The sequence below is a fragment of the Salarias fasciatus genome, chromosome 14 (assembly GCF_902148845.1).
Source record: "Salarias fasciatus chromosome 14, fSalaFa1.1, whole genome shotgun sequence".
NCBI classification, from domain to species: domain Eukaryota; kingdom Metazoa; phylum Chordata; class Actinopteri; order Blenniiformes; family Blenniidae; genus Salarias; species Salarias fasciatus.
Window position 1 is genome coordinate 16,491,781 of NC_043758.1, and position 21,596 is coordinate 16,513,376.

At 50.1% G+C, this 21,596-nt stretch overlaps 2 protein-coding genes across 3 annotated transcripts; one reads left to right on the plus strand and one right to left on the minus strand.

The window, feature by feature from the left end:
* The first annotated feature begins 15 nt into the window (after positions 1 to 15).
* slc33a1 (solute carrier family 33 member 1) lies at positions 16 to 5,869 on the plus strand. 2 transcript variants are annotated; one of them, XM_030107999.1, is made up of 9 exons: positions 16 to 66; positions 852 to 1,300; positions 1,395 to 1,548; positions 1,632 to 1,827; positions 1,927 to 2,126; positions 2,236 to 2,420; positions 2,803 to 2,920; positions 3,024 to 3,239; positions 3,327 to 5,869. In XM_030107999.1, exons 2-9 carry the CDS (start codon positions 894 to 896, stop codon positions 3,492 to 3,494), a joined length of 1,644 nt encoding a protein of 547 aa, XP_029963859.1. In that variant the 5' UTR covers positions 16 to 66; positions 852 to 893; the 3' UTR covers positions 3,495 to 5,869. The 2 variants fall into 2 exon arrangements, with proteins under 2 accessions (XP_029963859.1, XP_029963858.1); XM_030107998.1 differs by having other exon boundaries at positions 24 to 218.
* Positions 5,870 to 6,029: 160 nt separating this feature from the next.
* On the minus strand, positions 6,030 to 13,819 carry rps6kb1b (ribosomal protein S6 kinase b, polypeptide 1b). Its single transcript, XM_030108000.1, has 15 exons — positions 13,635 to 13,819; positions 11,800 to 11,843; positions 11,599 to 11,719; positions 11,436 to 11,504; positions 10,257 to 10,404; positions 9,951 to 10,008; positions 9,774 to 9,874; positions 9,603 to 9,693; positions 9,431 to 9,521; positions 9,223 to 9,330; positions 9,059 to 9,121; positions 8,634 to 8,711; positions 8,315 to 8,422; positions 7,320 to 7,432; positions 6,030 to 7,231 (listed from the first exon to the last, which is right to left on the minus strand). The coding sequence occupies exons 1-15, from the start codon at positions 13,701 to 13,703 to the stop codon at positions 6,976 to 6,978; spliced, it is 1,518 nt and encodes a 505-aa protein (XP_029963860.1). The 5' UTR covers positions 13,704 to 13,819; the 3' UTR covers positions 6,030 to 6,975.
* Positions 13,820 to 21,596: the final 7,777 nt, after the last annotated feature.

Below are 21,596 nucleotides of genomic sequence, written 5' to 3' on the forward strand. Positions count from 1 at the left end.
TTTCACTGCTGCACACAGCGCTCTTCCTGACTTCTCTGTTGATGTTGGCTTTTATTTAGCCACACGGTACTCTCTTCTTCTATTATTCATTATTGTCTTTCTTTGAATGCTGCCGAATTATTATCGATTAAGTAAACCCGATAGCAGTTGCTAAGCCGGCCGTTGATTGGCTCTGGCATTCAGCCTGTTTGTTTGATTTAGCATGTTGTCATCACCAGGTATGCATGAATCAATGTATTTCTTTAATTTCCATTATGTCCTTCATGTCGGCTGTTTTTACGCTCTTAGGATTTGTGTGATTGTAGCTTCTTTAACTTTCAATCTGAATTAACGTTACAGTCTGTTCTATGATGATTGACAGCTGCCAGGATGATCATATTAACTGATTTAACTGCTTCATAATCAGCCTTTAAATTGAGCTTTTATAACCGTTTGAATGGATTTTAGTTATGTCTTCCCCCCTTTTCTTTACTTTAACTCCACAATGTCATTTGTTTGGAATCATCATGTCTTTAGCATCTTTCATGTTGTGTCTCACTACTTCATAAAAGAAATGGGGAGAAACACCATCAAAATCTGAGAAAAATAGCCAGTAAAAAAAAATTATGTTGCATCAGAAACAAGCAGCCTTGAGATAAGCATGCTTTTTTATTCATCGCCATGTTTACACTCATTTACTTACTTTTAGGTCGTTGTGATTTCCTTTATCTTGTGTTTTTTTGTGTGTGTTTACTATAAGTAGTTATATTTGCAAAAATAATTTGTCACTTTATACTCATGAAATTGGGACATTATTGGCACATTTAAAGGCTCACACTAAATTGTCTGTTTTCTCTCATCTTCTTCTGCAGGTTCGCTGAAGGCGCAGCAGGTTTGATGCCCACAGCTTCACTATGGAGCTGTCAGATTTAATGAACGGGCGACAGAGAAAGTTGGGGGGTGGCAGTGCTCTCTCTGAGAACATGAGGAGCACCAACAGGGAAGAAATAAGCTCCTCTGAACCAGAGGTGGACGATGAGGCAGACGGGCTTCTCAGAGGGTCGGACTCGGAGGACAGGAGGCACGGCAGAGTCCGGCCGGGAATTCGTGGCGAGTTGGGAAACGTGCTTCTTCTTTTGTTCCTTTACGTGTTGCAAGGGATTCCTCTTGGATTGGCCGGCAGCATCCCGCTGATTTTACAGAGTAAGAGTGTCAGCTACAGAGACCAAGCCTTCTTCAGCTTTGTCTTCTGGCCGTTTAGTCTCAAGCTTCTCTGGGCACCACTGGTGGATGCACTGTACTTCAGCCGGTTTGGCCGAAGGTGAGAATGAACAGTGACAATGTAAGATTTACTTTACTTTTCACTGAAGTGAGCATTTTCCTGATTGTATCATTTTTCTTTACGTTCTCTTCAGAAAGTCTTGGCTGGTGCCCACGCAGTACCTGCTGGGCCTCTTCATGCTTTACCTTTCTTTCACGGTGAATTCATTGCTGCAGGATGAGAAAGGACCCAACGTGGTCACACTGACCGCCGTCTTCTTTATGCTTGCATTTCTGGCCGCAACACAGGTGAGTATTCATGATCACAGCGAGGCCAACACACTGAAAGATGAATGCATACATTTTACATCTGTATCTTGATTGCTTTATAGGATATAGCTGTGGATGGCTGGGCCCTGACCATGTTGTCCAGGGAAAATGTGGGCTATGCATCGACCTGTAATTCTGTAGGTCAGACAGCCGGCTACTTCCTGGGAAATGTCCTCTTTCTGGCACTGGAGTCTGCTAATTTTTGCAACAAATACCTCAGAATGGAGCCCAAGGACACGGGCATTGTCACCTTGCCAGGTATTGGTTTTTATACTGTATATAAAAACTTGAATACATTTTTGACAGGCGATGATTAAAGTTTAATTCAGGTGTGTTTTTACATGTTTTTCGCTGCAGATTTCTTGTTTTTTTGGGGAATGGTGTTCCTGGTCTCCACCACGCTGGTGGCCATCTTCAAAAGGGAGAATGAGCACGCCAAAGGAAAGAGGAGAGTCCCAGAGGAGACTCACGGTGTCATGGAAACTTACAAGCTGCTGTTCACCATCCTCAAGATGCCCACAGTCTTCACATTTTGTTCTCTGCTGCTCACTGCTAAAGTAAGGGGCATTTAAGTTGAAGCAGCTCTGTTGCGTTTAGGTGTTAATTCTGTAAGATTAATGTTCAGTGGGAGCATTTGTTCACCTGGATTTTCTCTGTGTGTTGTAGGTTGGTTTCTCTGCAGCAGATGCAGTTACAGGTCTAAAGCTGGTGGAGGCTGGAGTTCCCAAGGAACAGCTGGCACTGCTGGCAGTGCCCATGGTTCCCCTGCAGATCCTTCTCCCAGTGGTCATCAGCAGATACACTGCAGGACCCCGACCTCTGGACGTCTTTTACAAGGCCTTCCCTTTCAGGTTGCACAGTTGTACGGCTTTACATTGTTGGATGCTCGTATTAAATGTAGTGACAGTGATGAATACTGCCCTGAAATGTACATTAAAACAGCTCCTCTCAGGATGAAGTTTTGACTTCACACTTTGTGTTAGTTTGCCCTTTGAAAGATCTCCTGTCAGAAAACAAGCTGTTTAAGACTAAGCAAAAGAATCAGTATCCAATAAATACTGTTCTTCACTGAAAATCCTGGAAAGAAACTTTAGCTAAGCTCAGGAATGTGAAATTTAAATCATTTTTTAACTTTGAAATGTACTGAGAAAGATTCTCCCTTAATCCCCAAAAGTATCTCTAACATTACCTGAATGGCAGATGTGCTGAACTAAAGCTTGTTCTGTGTTGCAGGCTCCTTATTGGACTGGAGTATGCTCTGCTGGTGTGGTGGACGCCCAGCGTCAAACAAGCAGGAGGGTTCCCGGTTTACTACTACGCCATCGTCCTGCTCAGCTACGCTGTGCATCAGGTTCGGTTTTTCTTTGCGATTCCTTAATATTTCAATTGCAATTGTAATATTTTTCACAAACCAGAAAGTCCCAGAAAGTGAGCCTTCCTCTGTCTTCCTCTAGGTGGCACTGTACAGCATGTACGTGGCTTGCATGGCGTTCCACGCCAAAGTGAGCGACCCGCTCATAGGTGGGACGTACATGACCCTGCTGAACACGGTCACGAACCTCGGAGGGAACTGGCCCTCCACCGTGGCCCTGTGGCTGGTCGATCCTCTGACCTCCAAAGAGTGTCAGGGAGCGGCGGGGCAGAGCTGCGGCTCCCCGGCCGAGGCGGGGGTAAGTGATCGGGAAGAGAGACTGAAACGCTCAACTGCATCCATGTTCTCATCTGGAAACCTTGTCTCTGTTGCTCCGAACCCTCAGCTGTGCGCCAAAGAAGGCGGCTCTTGCGTGACGACGCTGGACGGCTACTACGTGGAGTCCGTGGTGTGCGTGGTGATCGGGCTGGCCTGGTGGGTGTGGCTGGGGAAGAAAATGAGGCGGCTGCAGGAGCAGAGCCCCGCCGCCTGGAGGTGCAGAGCGAACCAGTGACCGGTCCGCCTCACTTCAGACACTTCTCGTCCTTTTTCACATGTTGGACGCGCTGTAAGTGTATCCCTGTCCCCCCCGGTCAAAACATCACCGTCGTCATGTGTTACATCCACGACTTGAAAAGGTCACCTGCGGTCCTGGCTCCAGACTGTAAACTAAAGCTTCCTCAAAGAGCTAGGGGGAATGTTGTGATCTTTTTAAATATACTCTGCTGCTTTAAATAGTGGAAACCAAACCAGAGCTGGGTCAAAGAATGTGTTTCATTGTTTGAATTTATTTGAACTTGATTCCTTTCAGCAAGAAGTCACTTTTTGACTATTTAAACCGCTTCATATTCTGATCTTTGAACCCACAGAGACACATATCCATGTTTCACCCATTTGTTTTCTTTTGTTTTTTAAACTTTAGAGTCAGAGAGGGCTGGACACACTCTAGCCAGGTCAAAAACACACAAACACGTGGCTTTATGGGAAGTTTAAAGTCATGAGTTCTTCTCGTACACCTGAGAATTCGTGGGCAGGGGGAACCTTCTTAGGCACTGAGGGATCATAAAGAGGGGGTAAAAAACTGGCAGCGTACCTGCACACGTCTGAGTCAACACTGTGTTGTGGTTTAGCCACTGAACTCCAGATGTGACGCAGTTTAGTTGAAAACTTCTGCTAATCCAGCTGTTTTGTTTGTTGCTCGACTCACATCTGTGTCAGTACTTTTATTTTTGTAATCGATTATTTAAGTATAGATTTTTTTTTTTTTTTCCACTCTGGTAATTTGTGCCTTGTTTCGTTTTTTTGGAAGACTTGAGAGGAACATTGTGAGTATTCCACTTGTTTAAGTGTCTAAGTTGTAACATAGTGTAGTTTTATAGACGCTGCTGCTGTGATTTCTCTGTCAGGCTAAGAGCACATTCCCTCTGAAAAACTGCAAACTTTCCATCAGTCGAACATCAGATTTGTCCAGTTGAGAGAGGGGCGGGGCAGGACGGGTCTCCAGTCCATCGTGGGGGGGAACAGAGAGGGACGGGCAGCTATGGGAGATGTTAGACTGGAATACCCAAAGAAAACGTATCGCAAGAACATCGACTCTCTACACAGAAAATGGAGCACGCAGAGTTATGTCCTATCTGGTTATAACATAGAAACGGTCTCATCAACACTTTCACTTCTTCATTACTTTAACTCTCTAGAGGACCAATTTCAGATCTTAAGTCTTTTAAAATTTCCTTATTCCTAATGCAACACCTTACACAAGGTCCTAATTTTCACATTTATCACTCACAGCCTTCGTTATGATTGTGGAGCAAGTATACGCTAAAGATTCCTCCATATTGAGACGTTACCAGCAGTCTTTAGATTAGAACAGTCACCAGCTCCACATTATGGCTCTGTGTCGCATATCCAGCTCCCCGCCGGAGTCTCGTTCTTGACGTTTTGTTGGCTTATCATTAAACGCTCAGCGTGTGAAGCAGAGGGGCATTGTGGGTCCGTGGCCGGCACAGCTTTTATTGCCCATCAGACATTTGAGATTTTGAGACCAGCATTTTTGAGACCTCTGTTAATGCCTATTCTGAACAGACGAGAAATGAAGGAAACCCGAGTTTCTGTTTGGTGCTGATTGATCCTCTTCAAAGCACAGACGTTCCTCACACACGTGATTCTGCGTACTTTCTGCTCATTATTATTTCTCTCGTTGACAGACACTATATTTGTTGCTTTGCGTTATGTTTGACAATCAGTTACTATAACCGCAGGTGTGTTGGAGCGCAGAGATGGCCTGTAAGAGGCGGGGCAAATGATCGGGGGGCTAAAGGTTAAAAAAAACAAACAAAAAAGTGTGGAGCCGGTCTCCCCTGGAGGCGTACAGCCACAGGAAAATGTATGTATGGATCAGAGGGAGGATTTTTCAATTTTGTACAGCAAAAACAATGATAAAAGTAGAATTTGCTTTCTAAAACTCTAAAGTTTGAAGAGTTATGCTCTTTATTGTCTTTAGATCCATAAATAATATTCATCAGATCTCAGCCTCCCGCTTTGGAAATCCCCGATGTGGATGATCAGGGTAAAGTCTTGAGACTTTACGGCTGTTCATTGGGTTTACAAGTTTGATCTTGTAGTAAATTCCTCTAATTTGAACCATTTCATTTCAGGGTAGTCATTGTTTTAATTTTTCATTTTGGAATTTTTGTTGACCCATTATTTAAGAAAAGCAATTGCAGGTTGAAGGTATGTTGAGGAATCTAAAAATGTTAGCAGCTGTGCGTTTTAATGTTCTGATGATGAACGTGATGAACTTCGGCATTATAAGATGCAAATACTGAGATTTGAAACAAATCTGTGTAATTAAAGAAATATCCAAACACATGACACCGTGTCGTCACTTCTTGCCTAAAACTGGAACAAATATGAAAGACACCACGCAGTCTTTTTTGGTAATATTTGTATTTATAGTTTTCCTTGCTTTTCAGGAGTTGTAAAATTTCCCTCTGAAACAGGTTGATGCTGATGCAGGAGAGGCTGGAAATGCCGATCCAGGTTTTCTGGAGCATTAAAACCCTGCAGCTGCAGACAGTGTCCAGATCAACTGGTGCCACAGTCTCTGATATGAATTCACTCCTGGGGTCAGGGGTCGGGCCCCGACGTCCCCCAAGACGGCCGAGGTCAAGTTTCTTCCTGTGTGACCAGGCAAGGCGAGGGGTGGCGGCGGGATCCGGGGGGGAAGCAGCACCGATATCAGTTTGATGATTTCATTTTTAGACACTGATGCAGCCGGTAAGTGTTGTAGCCTGCAGAATTAATCTCACGTTAAAATGAGCTGTTTTACACATCATCCACAACAACAGTACACAGACTTCTTTTTTTTTAATTTCCTATTAATTCAGGCTTTCTGATTCATCACAGGAAACGTAGCCTGTCTGAAACTCCATAAGACATAAAGCTATATTAATCCATCTGAGAACCTCTGCTTGTTTGCTACTCATGATAATTTATTTGATCTTTTTAAATAACAAACCTAATTGATATTATTTATTCGGAGCCAGGAAGCATTTCTGTGAAGATCTCTTCGGCTGGAAGCATTTCTCTGGCAGACGCTCATTCAAACCGCACAAAAGCACTTTGGACATCAGCGTTTGGACTGACTGCAGTCTGAATTGCTCCCATGCCGCCGTGCGCGTCCACGCCGCGCACGAGCCGGAGCTGGAGCTCCTCAAAAAGATTTTCTAGCCCTACTAGTCCGGTTTGAGGAGGAGGTGGGACGAAGATTAACGGGTGTAGGAAAAGTGGCGAGACGGTGGCGTCCGGAGGCGCACGCACAAACTCCAGGCTGCAACAGTATATGTAGTGTGCAGATGTGCAATTTGGATTCTCATTGTCTCTAGCATCCAGAGCTTTTTGCTTTGTTTCTTTAAAAAAAAAAAAAAAAAAAAGAAAAGGGAAAAAAAAAAAGAGAATGAGCCAAGAAACTCTCCTAAACGGGCGCAGCGGGGTCATAGGTTCATACGTAGATGCTCGGGCCGTTTGGCCACGACCGGATAGGTCTGCTGCTTCATCTGGGCCAGGTTGACCCCGGCGGGCTGGCGGATGGGGAGCGGCGCCGAGGCCTCGGAGCTGCTGCTCATGTCCATCTGCTCCGGGGTGGACAGCTCCATCGCCTGGTCTGGAGGAGACTGGAGGACGCTGGGGCCTCTGCCGGGGACGAGGGGGCCCCGGGGCCAGCAGTCCGGCCCGGAGAACTTGACGGGGCTGGAAAGACAAAGAAGAAGGGCTTCGTTATCACTGTGGGCGTAACGGAGACGAAATCAAGTTGCGTTTTCTCAGCACTGGTTGTTACCTGAGGGGTGTTCGCGGGCTGCCCATGATCCGTCGAGGTGAGCGGATCTTCGGCTCGAATGAGAACTTTTCTTTGATGTTTTCCAAGACTGAGGGAGCGACATATGTGAAACCCTGTCAGGTAGAGAGACATAAAACACATACGAAACATCAGAGATGCAAACTTTGTTTGAGTTTCAGTCGTGACACAAAAACAATTAGCATTTAAAGCACAAAAAGCAAATTACACCTATCAGAAACATTTAAACAATGGATGACACAGCTTTGCAGAAGTGTTATAAAGTCAGTATTGACTCCTCAATAAACTGACGCAATAAAAGAGAATAAAAGTTTTCTCGCAAACAAACCTAGATTTTTACAATTTCTCACCTCTAATATTCACAAGCAACAATGGTAATGTCAATATATTTGATATTTTGGTGCTGCTTTTCTTCAGATCAGGTAGATAAACAGGCCAAAACTGTCCCAAAAGAGGTTTGACCCTGGCCAACACGTAACCTTTCAAAGGCAGATCAGGACGAAGCATGAAACCACACTGAGACTCAGTTTGGGGGAAAAAAAATCTACAGTCTGCAGAAATCCTCTGAGAGACTAAAACCAACATTAATCTGCAGAGAAACGCTGTGGCTGTTAAGATTTCAGACTGACCTTCATGTTGTTTGAAAAGTGAACGATGGAAAAATTCTGCTTTTATGTTTAGGTTATTGTGCTGCTGGTTTACTGTTCTGGACTAACCGAGATCAAACTATTTTGTCTGTGGTCCTCGAACTAAAAAGAGTACAATGACCCTGAATGCACACAAAGTGTTTGATTAATTACCAGGTATCCCCCAAGAAATCATTAATAAATAAAGAAAACAGTATTTCCCTCTAAGTTTGATCATCTTGTCCCTGAAAACACACATTTTTTTTCCCTTTTGGCACAGAGTGAGATTACTGGAAAACGAGCAGACAGCATTTAATTCAGCACTTTGTGGAAAACATGGCCGACTGTTACCAGGAAAGCTTGATTGGCGCTCTCACTGAGGGTGGAGTCGTCCGGGCTGTCGACGGGCGTCTGACTGGTGAACTTGGAATCAAACTGACTCACGTCTTCTGCTGATTGCTGTGAGGGTCGGAGGGTGAGAGACACAGGTGAGGAGGCACAGCAACGTGAGCAGGTGTGACTCTGCACTGGAGACGGATTGAAACAGGAGAGGACCTGGATCTCCATTACAGCTCCAAACCTGACCTCCAGCTGCTCCCGCGGCCTCAATCGTCAACAACACTGTTCTTAAGTTTCCCTCCTAAAACTGCAGGACGGCGCGATTGCTCACCAGGAAAGGCTTGAAAGGAGGCTCCACTTTCCGAGCCAGCAGATCTTCCCAGTTGATGTGTCGAAAGAAGGGATGAGCCTACGGGACAGAACGTGGTGAGAAAACATCAGTCCAGTGAAAACCAGCCTGATCAACCTGCAGGTGTCAATACGAGACAGTGTTGGATATTTAGTGGCGCAAAGTAACACTGTAAGCTCAGTATCTGCAAAAAAAAATCGAGAGTCACGAAAGGTACTGTCTCTGGAAACAGCTGCTATGAAGTTGTGAAGAGATGAACACGCAGAAATAGAAGAAAAACACTTCTATGCGCATAATTCTAAAATGTTGCTTCCTTTAAAACAGTACATCTTAAAAAAAAAAAAATTATAATGTGATGAAAGCTCCTTTTTTTATTAGAATCGCTTTATTATTGTGTTCACACTAACCTGCACTTCGGTGGCGTCTCCTGCTCCTGCTCCCAGTCGAGAGGAGGCGTTTCTCTTCAGCAACTGAATAACCAACATACACATGTTAAAAAATAAACTAAACTCTGACATCTGAGAAAAATGGTTTGATTTAAAAAGAACTGAAACTAATAAAGCCGACTGACCCGTTTGAGGAGATCTCTGGCTTCCTGTGTGAGGTAGGGAGGGAGGCTGAGTTTGCACTTCAGGATCTTGTCGATGGTTTTCTTTCTGTTTTCCCCGGTGAAAGGTGGCTGCGAAGACGAGCAAAAAGAAAGAAAGATTACTCTGGCAATGTAAATCTGGATTTGTTTTTATAAAGATGAAGAGTGACGTTCAAGGATTTCAACTGACCGCTCCGGTGAGCATGTCGTACATGAGAGCCCCCAGACTCCACCAGTCCACCGCCCGGTTGTGTCCACTTCTCATCAGGATCTCTGGCGCCCTGAAAGGATGCAGCGGCGTTACTGAGCAGAGGAGAAAAGCCTTAAAGAAAAGCTGGGAAATAAGAGGAAGGTGCGCTCACATGTATTCAATGGTGCCGCAGAAGGTGTGTGTCACCGTGCCGTCGTGAATGGACTCTTTACACAGACCGAAGTCCGTCAGCTTTACATGGCCTGGAGGAAACAACACAAACTGATGTTATATATTTTACAGTCATTCTGACGACGAGCTGATTTCCTCGCGCTTCGCTCACCTTGGCTGTTGAGCATGATGTTCTCGGGCTTCAGGTCTCGGTAGATGATTCCCTTCTGGTGCAGGTGGCCCAGAGCCATGGAGATTTCTGCCAGGTAAAAACTACACACACCAGCAGACAGCGTCAAGGATGAGCTTTGAACTGAACGATGTTGGGTGTGAAATCAGCGCTGCTCACCAGGCTGTGTCCTCCATGAAGATGCCCTCCCGCTCCAGCTGCATGAAGAGCTCTCCTCCTGCACAGGGACACACGGTTCAGGCTGAAGCCAACACACACACATCCCTACATTCCCTCTTTCTTGGTGACATGTTTATAAACTCTATCTATTTCATAAGAAATGGAGATGGAACGAGCCTGCAGCGTGTATTTAACGTCTCTCACTCCTGGTATGTTACACGGCTCAGTATTGACTAAAACAACCCAACTGCAGCAGAAGTGGAGTGATTTCACACTGCTTGTCTGATCTGCATGTCTTGCACTGACCGCTGAGGTACTCCAGGATGAGATACAGCTTTCCCCCGGTCTGGAAGGCGTAGATAAGATCGACAATGAAGGGATGCTTCACTTCCTCCAGGATGTTCCTCTCCGCCTTGGTGTGAGCCGTGTCCTTGGCGTTGCGCACAATCATAGCCTGTTGGGCCCCGAGGAGCCCCAGATTATCAAGGTTAATCGAGAAGCAAGACACGTGAGAGTATAACAAGTTGAGAACTACCGTGTTGTGTTTTTGTTTTTCTATTAAGCTACAAGTGCAAGCAGAAAGACAGAAAACCTACAAATAATAGCAAAGCGTAATTTCTTTGTTATGGAGTATGAATTGTCCGACACCGTTCCTGACATCCAGACAGAAAGGTTGTTTAATTCTTTGAGACCGTACACTGCCTGAAGCCTCAAACATGTCGGGACAGATCCACAACTTTCCCCAAACAGTGTTTCGGAGAAAAGATCATTTTCTGGGAAACTTCAAATGCCAGAGACTTTTTGGCAAGTCGGGTCTGGTTTTATTAGGAGTCGGTGGTGCAGCAGTGGGAGGTGGGGCTCTATTCCCAGTATGTGGGTTATTTTTGGTGATTCTTTTGAGACTGTAACTTGATATAATGTATACTTAATGAAGAGAAGATAAGGCAAAGCAGATGAGGATGTGAGACCAACCTGTCTGACACTGACTTTCAGAGTGAAGGCAGTACTCCGAAATGTCTCTTTTTTTTTTTTTATTGTTAAACAAGACAAAATTCCTCAGGAGGTCCAACACGAACCAAACTTTCTGCTCAGCATCAGAATGATGGAAGAGACAGTGACCTTTAATACAGTTAAACCTCTCCTTTGCTTTAATTTTAAGTGACTTTGATCACTGTGAGACTTGCAAGCGTGAGCCCAGATTCGTGCCATGTTTGCCATGTGCGATTATAGACCTGTTAACCAATCAAAAGAAAAAGCAGGGGGAAGTTTGAAGCAGGCTGAGGCCGAGTGTTTCTGGAGCCAAGGCTGCAGCAGAGCGGTGCGCATGGCAATCTACCAACTAGCAGTGAAATCTTACCCCTCCACAGGCTTCAGTGACAGCCAATGTTTGTAGACAGAAGCACCGTAATGTTTACTCGTCATGACAAGCATGCGGTTATGGTGGTGTGTTAAGAACCGACAGGCTGGAAGAAATGATCAAGGTACCTTTTTTAAGACTTTCATGGCAAATATCTTGCCGGATGCAGCGCCGACAACTTTTCGAACTTGGAAAACCTGCAAAGCAAACACGACAGGATGCACGTTTCTGAGTGTGAGCACGATCAGTGCGCTGCTTTAGGAGCTGAAACATTCACTGGTTAACATTTACCTTCCCATAGCCGCCCTTCCCGAGCACCCGCAGCAGCTCGAAACACTCCGGTCTGATGTTCTCGGTCCCCTGGTTGACATTGTCTTCAGATATCTCGATCTTTTCACAGTCATCCATGTTACTGGCAAGAAGACGCATGAAACAGATCAAGTATTTTTCTCCGCGGACATACAACAATGAAACAGACGCGATGACACTTACAACTCAAATCCGCTGCACTGGTCCATGATTTCATTGATTTGAGCCTGTGGGAGAAAAGAGAGAAAAGAAAGCAGAGAAGGTCATTCGTGTGGTTTTCTTCTTATGATGACTTGAGCTTTAAAGCTTGTGTACGCATGTATTCTGCTGTTTCTTCACTGTGTTTAAGCAATTAAATATCTATAGTGCTCAACAATCGATATAACAACTTGTAGAGAATAAACTAAAAGGCTGAAAATGAATACAATTTTCACTTTATTGCTCTTATTTATTGATTTAGTGCATTCTAAAGAGTAATCCTCTCTTATTATCAGCGGATTATTGATTGATCTTGTCTGTTGACAGGGAGGCTGGTGCTGCACCATTGGGTAACAGGTCAGGCCTGGGTCACAGCAGTGGAAAGGTGGTCACATGACCATGATTGGACCAATAGCCTGTCTTCAAAAGCCACACCCACCATCCCAATCAAGATATTTTGGCATTAAGTTTTCAACAAAATGAAGATTGATATGTTTTTAAGAGCAGTGATTGGTTGGTTGGTTGGTTGGAGGTTAGAGAAGCAGGCTTGTCCCAGCAGACAGGGAATTAGTTTAAATCCCCCACCAGCTCAGGCAGCATCAGGAAGAGTGTCCAGAACAAAACTGCTGCCAAATGAAACATGCAGATCACATGATCCACAGTGACCACCAGAGAGGAAGCAGGGGGAAAATGACATCTTACTAATGAACTTATTAGAAAGCGTATACAAGTCTATCCAATAAGAAAAAAAACTACTGTAAATCACTGTTATCGATCAAAAAATAGGTACCTAAAACACGTAGACAACAAAAAACCTCTTTATTTAATCCAGTGAAACGTATCTTTCATTTATTAGACTGAAAGAAAAAAAGCATCTCAATCATTTTTATATCTGTTATTGTTTTACAGTTTATTACTTAGGCACTGGCACTTCTTACGTGTTGAATGAATCCATGATTGAGGAGCAAACACCCCACAGCATGTAAACACCAGCCTTTAACAACTGACTGATCATTTTCCAGAAGTTTTCCTCAATCACAAAAAGTGTCTGAGCTCTCAATGAACGCCTCCAAAACATCACGATCAACAGGAGAATATTGAGCTGCACCACACTGCTCGAGCGTGATTGACAGGAAAGCATCGCAGCTGTTTACAGGTGTTTGGTTCCACTTTCACACAGGAGCTGCACTGAAGCAACAGCTGTCCAAACCAAGTCACACGCACACACCGACACGACGCACGGGTTTCATGCATGTTGTTCACTCCGATGTGAGTCTGTTAAAGGTCTACACCGTGGCGACACAGCTCGAGTTTGACGCCTGCAGAAGACAAATATCCTTTAGCCGTGTCACGTGTGAAGTGTAAAGTTGCAGCAGGGTTGTTTCTGTGTGCAGCTTTTTCTATCTCTGAACAGAAACATGCGGACTCTGAGTGCACGCTCCCTCATGTCAAGCATGACAGTCTTGCCAAAATAAACTGTTGCACTCGGGGCCACATTTATATCTGCAGCCTCTTTTTTGGCCAAGTAATTACGGCGTGCACAGCCCCGGTGACAGTGGCGCTTTGTCGCCGTGACAGCGGCGGGCACGCCAGCGTGCCATTGTTCAGGAGTAAAGTGAAAAGCGGAGCGGGTGACAGCTCCGCGGGGCTCGCTGTCAGGCTAGCATTAGCCCGGGAGGCCCGGAAAGCTCCGGCGGCAGCGGCAGCAGGAGCGGGCCTGCGGTGACAGGCAGCCGGCTAACGGCTAACTACCGCGCACAGCGAGGAGTTTGAGCCGTGACAGCGCCCGCAGCTACGAGCGACATCCCCAGTCAAAGTACCTCCTCGATCTCATCGTCGGAGACATTGTCCTCCGGCTGGTCCAAATCAATGTCAAACACTCCAGCCATGGCAGCGCTGCGCTCGGATTGCTCTGTCGCAGGCTGTAAGGATCGCAGGCGTCCCCCACCTCATGGACAAACACACACCGCCGCCATAACCGGCTACTACACCGAGCATGCGCACTGCGACACTCCGCGCAGGGGCGGTGACTGTATCCATGAATGCACCGCTGTGATGTGTCCGCGAACGCACCGCCGAGAGGTGTCCGTGAACGCACCACGCGCGTCCGCCGATCGTCCTGTTCCAGATTCCCTACAGTCTTCAAGTCAAATTCCTGGTGTAGGATGTGTAAATGCCTTTATTTTGAAGGGCACTGTCTCTCTTCTAGTGAGCCTTTTCCTTTTTTAAGTAAGCGAAGAGTTCATGATGATCGAACGTCTTCCTTGTGAAGAAATAAATAACATCAATTAAAACTCTCTGCTCGTCGTCGTCTGGAAGAATCCAAGGGGGCCGCTACAGTGAAAACTCGACTCTGTAACAGCCCTGCCATTTTTTTCTGCAGCTTTGAGGTACAACTATAGACGGCAAAGAGACTCTGGACGCCAAGGAACGAAGAAGATGATAAAAGGACCATTACACATACATGCAAGCTTATGGCAAAACTGATGTAACTTTAATATAAACAATATTGTGAGAAGGGGCGGCTGGCCAGTAGAGGGCGCCAGGGCGCCGCCTCACCACTCGTCACTCACCACTCACCTCATTATCACATACAAAAAATGTAAAATATGAAATAATAAATTACAAATATTATGGAGTGAATGTTTCTCTATTTTTCTATGAGCATAAAAATATATATATAGGGAATGATGATGAATTAGGTTGTTTCATTCATCTGTGTTGTCTGATTAGTGACGTATTTCCTAGCCTAGCAAACCAGCCCCGCCCACTCCTCATCCACATTTGGATTTTGGAGTTGAGGAGGATCCCCCTCCTCAAACTTTACGGAAAAACGCAGTGGCTTTGTATATCAAGGTAAGTTTACATTAACTTTCTGATGGTCTTTTTTAATACGCTACACATATGACGAGAGACAGCAGGCACGACTACTGGCTAGGGATGAGCCAATTTACGATATAATCGCGATTTACGATATTGGACAGCCGAGATTATCATATCACGTCATTTACAAGATATCGTCTGTTTCATCTGGAGACAAGCCCGTTACCGAAACAGCTATTGATCTTACCCAAGGTGTCAAAGCCTCTGCAGCAAAATGTACTGCAAACCACCACAAAAGTCCCAGATCCATAGAAAACCCCTAAAGTAAGTAGTTTTATGCCAGGATGATAAAAACGAGGCATTAACGCGTTTGGCCGACAGACACTGTACCGCCCCCCTCAGCGCACCTCCCGACACAAAACGCAACAGAACCAGAGATCCGTGTGCTCCATCCCAACATACTGGGCCTCGCGTGAAACTAGAAAAATTAGTAGTTACTGGATGTAACTCCAGTTCTACGAGTAAGTGCGTGCCCGCCTACGGGCTTCGCTAGTGGCACTCCCCTTGGCGCAGCCAATCAACTGAGACAACAAAAGCTCGACGCACCAATCCCCCGCCGCCCGATGGCGCGGCTCCACGCCCCCCGAGGGTATACCCCGAGCTGGAGGCAGCCATTCTCCCTTCTTCTGAATCAGCCAAGTAAGGGAAGCAGACAGCTGGGCCAGCAGGTAGGCGGGCACGCACTTACTCGTAGAACTGGAGTTACATCCAGTAACTACTGAAGGCCTCAGTATACTCCCCCGTCGCCGCCACGGCGTTCCTACGCCGACAACCCTACGCCGCTACTGAACATATCTTGCTCCTGCGTCAAGGGAACGCCCTCCTCTGCCAAGCCGCGAGCAGTCACAACAACAATGCGGCTTCCGTAGCTCCGGCTTTACCTAGACATAGATCTATAGACAAAGATTTCTAGACGTACGTATCTAGACACGCGTGCATTTACCGAACATATATCTGCATATATGACATATCTGGTGACACCGGGCTGTGGTGGAGGAGAGGCTGAGCAGACCGTGATGAAATATTGGTGAAACTAATGAGCTTTTGGACGATTAAAGCCGTTTTCGGAGCGGCTATACACATAGACCCGTCTGCTAACAGTGCTAACACTGCTAACAGTATAGGGATGTGCGCCGCTCAATTTTGGATCTCAATTTCTCCCGAAGCACTGTTCGGATCAGAAAAGTTTTCCGGGTGAGTTGTACTTTATTCTATAAACAACGCGAAAGCGGACCAATCACAGCCCTCGACGTTCACGTCACCACGCGTCGAAACGACGCGAAGTCACAAATTTCGGGAGGCGCACGTCAAGCCCCGACGTAGCCCGACGTAGCCCGTCGTAGGGCTACGACGTCTACGTCGTAGGAACGACGTAGCGGCGACGGGGAAGTATACTGAGGCCTTAATTCTACTTCGTAAGTGCTTAGCCCGCCTACGGGCTTCGCTAGTGGCACACACCCAGGCGAAGGCCGTAGGTCGATGAATGTACTCCCAGCTGGCATGCTGACGGGATTGGTGCGTAAGATGGAAGTAAACAAACCGTACGTCCAGAACGGTCGCAGAACCCCCAAAGAACGAGGCGGGCATCCATGCGCCGAAGCGCCGCCCGCGACGTGAACAAACATCGCCACAGCGACACACACACGCCGGCCAGGGCAAGCCACAGCGGCAGGCGGGAAACCCTGGTCCGCGACCCACACAGGGAAGCGGCAGCCGGGCTAGAGGATCCAATACAGCGAGCGGCAGAACTCCTGTTCCCACGAACACCGTCACTGTAACAACATCCGCACACCGTGGCAGAGCCAAGCGGCAGGCGGGGAGAAAACTCTGGTCCGCGACCCCACCCGGGACGCGGCAGCTGAGCAAGAAGACCAACACGGCAAGCGGCAGAACTCCCGTTCCCGCTAAGCACTGTCACAGTCACAACATCAGCAGGCCGCGGCAAAAACCAAGCGGCAGGCGGGAAAGCCCTGGTCCACGACCCCACTCGGGACGCGGCAAACAGGCCAGAAGGACCAAAACGGTTAAGCGACGGAAGTCGTGTTCTCGCTGAAACCGACATGGCCACAGAGTCAGTTCACATATCCAACAGATATGAACGCGGAGGCCAAGAAGGCAGCCTGGCAGATGTCACCGTGACACCCCTGCACAGGGCCGCACAGGCAGCCACACGCTGTGTGGAATGAGCATGAATCATTGCCAGCGGCGAGAGATTCTGTGCCCTGCAGGCAGCTGCAATAGCGCCCCCCACCCAGTGGATGTCTTTCTGAGAGGTCGGGGGGGGGGGGGGGGGGGGGGGGGGGGGGGGGGGGGGGGGGGGGGGGGGGGGGGGGGGGGGGGGGGGGGGGGGGGGGCACGCCCCCAGGCTCCAAACCCCACAAACAGCTGGTCCGTGGTGTGAAAACCAGCTGTGCGCTGGACATAACGCAGGGCCCTAACCGGGTACAGCAACCGCAGCCGTGGGCCGTCCTCAGATGAGCCAGGCCGGGAGCAAGCGTTTGGATCCGGATCACTCGCGACCGGAAGTCCGAAGTGATCACCTTGGGATTAAAGGCCGGGTTAGGCCAAAGATGCACAAGTCCCCCATCCTGGCTGAACAGCCTGCAGGATGGGCGGACCAACAAGGCGCAGAGATCCCCAACTCTCTTGGCGGATACTAGCGCGAACAAGATGGCGGCCTTGAAGGAGAGAAAGCGGACCTCCGCCTTCTCCAAAGGCTCGAAGAGGTGAGCCCCCCAAGACCCTCCAACACAACGTGGAGGTCCCACGGGGAGACCACATGCCTGGGGGGGTGGCCGTAGCCAACACGCCCCACACAGAAACCGCTTCAACAGCGGGTGACTGCGTGCAGAGAAGCGGCCAAAGCCGCCGTAACCCGCTATGATGGCTGATGCAAACACCGCAGTGTGGATGCAGCTCAGCCACTGTCCAGCAGGGCCTGGAGGAACTCCATGGAATCCCAGGCACCGCCCACCGCGTGGTGGTCCAGGGTGACTCCCCACCCTGCGAGAGACGCATCCGTGAACACCTCGACGTGATGCGATACGCAGCCCAGGGGGACTCCTAGCATAGGAGAGCAGGATCCATTAAGAGAAGGAGATCCTGGCGTGCCCGAGGGCGGGATCGAGACCTTTCTGCATCCGTCCCGCTTCCCCAAGCAGCAGAGGCGTGCAAACCACCGTAGCAGCCTGCGCATGTGCAGAAGGCCCAACCAGAAGAAGGCCCACCAGGTGGGCCACGGCCATTAAATCCAGGACGGTCCTGACCAAACAGACCCTGACCAGAGGCATGGTCACTGCAGACCTCAGGGCTGAGAGGAGGGAGGCTCGCCTGTCCGCAGAGAGGCGGGCTGTCATAGAGAGCGTGTCCAGCTCCAAACCCAGATAAGCCATGCGCTGAGCTGGGGTGAGTGCGCTCTTGTCCCGGTTCACCAAGAACCCCAGGAGCTCTCCAGGAGGTGTCTGACCGTCAGCATGCGGAACCTCCTGGTGGCTATGTGAGTGTTTAGGACCCGCTGGTCCAAAGTGGGTCTCATGACTCCGCTCTTCTTGGAACCAACAAGAAGGGAGAATAAAAGCCCGAATGCACCTCCTCCGCGTCCAGCTCCGTAACCGCTCCCCGGCGGAGGAGCGAGGACACTCCTGCTTCGAGAGCGGCCGCCCCACAGGGCATGCGAGCCGCGTACAAAGAACCCCATTGAAGAGAAGCGGGCGACAGGTGAACTGCAGGGCATAGCCACTTCTCAGCGTCCTTAACAACCAGGGAGAAAGCGGTCCCCAACATAGCACGCCACGTCCGAAGCAGAGCGTGACTGGCTGTACCACGGCCTGAGGGGACAGTCCACCCGTCCTCCCGGCCTCGGGAGACGGGGAACCCCCGGCGAAAGGGCTGAAGGGGGCGTCCCATGAAAGAGCGCGGGCGGCCGCTTCGGGGCCGCGGACCAGTGCTTTGCTGGGGACAAACCCGGTGGAGGTGGCGTGATCCCGAAGTTCTCGGGTCGCTGACCTTGGTGACAATGCCGGGGCGCTCATCAGCGGGAACCCAGGCTGGCACAGCTCCGCCGCTCTGACGCTTCGCTGTGCTAACACAGGCGGAAGCCGGCGGATAACGCAGCTTGGAGCGTTTATGAATGATGCCAGAGCCGGGGCGCTCATCGGCGGGGACCCGGGCTGGATAGCTCCACCGCTCTGACGCTTCACCGTGCTGACACAGGCGGAAATCAGCGGAAAAAGCAGTTTGGAGCGTTTGCGAGGTACCGGCGGGACCTCGACGGCGTTCCTCATGCGCATAGCACACGGTGGATGAGCCAGCAGCCTCAGCTCGTTGCTGTGACCCGCGTCCACGGCTGCAGCATGGCAATGAGGGGGCGTCCCCTGAAGGAGCGTGGGCGGCCGCTCCAGGGCCGCGGACCAGCGCTTTGTTGGGGACAAACCCGGTGGAGGCGGCAAGATCCCGAAGTTTCTCGGGCCGCTGACCTCAGTGATGATGCCAGGGCCGGGACACTGCACGTAGCGCACGATGGGTGAGCCAGCGGCCTTAGCTCGCTGCTGCGACCCGCTTTCACGGCCGCAGTGCGACGAAAAGGGGGCGTCCCCTGTAAGAGCGCGGGCGGCCGCTTAGTGGCCGCGGACCAGCGCTTTGTTGGGGACAGACCTGGTGGAGGCGGCATGATCCCGAGGCTTCTCGGGACGCTGAACCTCGGTGATGATGCCGGGACCGGGACGCTCAATAGCGGGAGCCCGGGCCGACAGAGCTCCGCTGCTCTGAGGCATCGCCATGTCAATACAGGCGGAAACCGGCGGAGAACGTCACTGAGAGCGTAATGAATGAAGCCGGGACCGGGGCGCCCTACGGCGGGAACCCGGGGCGGCATAAGTCCGCCGCTCTGTCGCTCCGCTGTGCTAACACAGGCAAGGGCTGGCGGAAAACGCCACAGCGCGGCGGTGAGCGGGTGTCCCACAAAGAGCGCGGGCGGTCACTTTGGAGCCGCGGACCAGCACTTGTTGGGGACAAACCTGGTGGAGGCGGCGTGATCCCGAGGCTTCCCGGGCCGCTGAACCTCGGTGATGATGCCAGGACCGGGACGCTCAATAGCAGGAGCCCGGACCGGCAGAGCTCCTTTGCTCTGAGGCTTCGCCGTGTCAATACAGGCGGAAGCCGGCGGAGAGACACCGCTGGAGCTGGTATGAGTGATGCCGTGGCCGGGACGCTGCGCGGCGGTAGCCCGGGGCGGGGACCCGGGCTGGCACACTTCGCCGCTCTGACGCTTCATCGTACTCACATGAGCCGAAGCCGGCGGATAGTGCAGCCTGGAGCGTTTGCGGGGTGCCGGCAGGACATCGGCAGCGCTCAGCTTGCGTGACACGCACGGCGGGGAAAGCTAGCGGCCCCAGCTCGCTGCTGTGCCCGCGTCCACCGCCGCCACGCGGCAGAGCGTGGAGGAAAAACCGGTGACGGTGCGTGCGGCCAGGCGGCTCCGTGTGCAGTCCGCTCACCGTTCTACGCCGCTTATCACATAGCGGGGCGAAGGGAGGGAAGAGCCCCGCCGAGCTTGATGCTCAGTCATACAAGCACGGGAAGGGGGAGGATAGCTGCTCTTGAGAGATGCAGCTGTGGAGAGGGCGTCCCATGAAGAGCGCGGGCGGCCGCTCCTGGGCCACGGACCAGCGCTTTGTTGGGGGCGAACCCGGCAGAGGCGGTGCGGTCCCGACGTTTCTCGGGCCACCGGCCGCGGTAATGCTACCAGGGCGGGGCGCTCATCAGTGGGGACCCGGCCGGCGTGGCTCCGCCGCCTCGCTGTGCTTAACACAGGCGGAAGCCGGCGGAAAGTAGTTTGGAGCGTTGCGAGGCGCCGTGCATCATGAGTAGGGCAAACTAACCTGTCTCACGGTGGTCTGAATAAGGTGGAGAAGGCGCCGTCGCGTTGCGTGGGCTCCATAGACGCGGGGACGCCGCTGCTGCTGCTGCTGCCGCATGCGCGGGAGCCGGTGAGACGGCGCCCATAAAGGCCGCTCGCCACTGGGTTACCTCGAGCGGCAGAGTGAGGCAGGCAGGCAGAAAGGCCGCTGACAGTGATGCCGTCAGCCGACGCAGACAAAGCAGCGCTTGAAATGATCTTGCTCGATGAGCAGGGTGATAGGCCCGACACCCAATGGCGACTGGTCACGGGCAGGTCCATCCATCTTGATTTGAAGAATCTTGATCCGAAGAAACTTGTGGCTTCTTAATGTCTCAAGTGATGCTGAGGAAGAAGAAGGGAGAATGGCTGCCTCCAGCTCGGGGTATACCCTCGGGGGGCGTGGAGCCGCGCCATCGGGCGGCGGGGGATTGGTGCGTCGAGCTTTTGTTGTCTCAGTTGATTGGCTGCGCCAAGAGGAGTGCCACTAGCGAAGCCCGTAGGCGGGCTAAGCACTTACGAAGTAGAACCTGCTCTTTAAGAGACACCAGGCAGAATCTTCTCTGAGCCGACCGCCTCCCGTCAGCGGCAAAACAAACCCAAAACCGATCTTTACATTTCACAGCCAGCGCCTCAGATTGCACGTTTCTCTCACACTTCTTCACCAAATCTCAAAGCTATTCACACCAAACACAACATGTTTTATTTCCTTACCGTTTTGTGGTCATTTTCCACCTATCCACGCTCTCCTCTGACCAAAATTAACTTCATAATCCTCTGCAGTAGTGACAGCGCGTCATGCGCCTGAATGTTATTGTCGCCATCTTGTGGGCTTGTCGTTAATCTTGGGAGTTTAAATAAAGTTTGTTGACATTCGTTCGCGTCTGGTGAGCGTTCATACGATACGGTACACGTGACCGAGGCATCATCCAGCTGGGAGACATCTTTAGCATCACCGCACGAGCGCCGCCGCCATCTTGGTTCTAAAAGACGCAGCAGTGCG

Bases quoted from the DNA above. Each gene is read 5' to 3' on its own strand.
- slc33a1 (XM_030107999.1), top strand. From the start codon at position 894: ATGGAGCTGTCAGATTTAATGAACGGGCGACAGAGAAAGTTGGGGGGT. The intron at 1,301-1,394 runs GTGAGAATGAAC...CGTTCTCTTCAG, and splicing joins TTCAGCCGGTTTGGCCGAAG to AAAGTCTTGGCTGGTGCCCA. The intron at 1,549-1,631 runs GTGAGTATTCAT...ATTGCTTTATAG, and splicing joins CATTTCTGGCCGCAACACAG to GATATAGCTGTGGATGGCTG.
- rps6kb1b (XM_030108000.1), bottom strand. From the start codon at position 13,703: ATGGCTGGAGTGTTTGACATTGATTTGGACCAGCCGGAGGACAATGTC. The intron at 11,844-13,634 runs GTACTTTGACTG...TTTCTCCCACAG, and splicing joins CCGACGATGAGATCGAGGAG to GCTCAAATCAATGAAATCAT. The intron at 10,009-10,256 runs GTCAGTGCAAGA...GTCCCTGTGCAG, and splicing joins CATCCTGGAGTACCTCAGCG to GAGGAGAGCTCTTCATGCAG.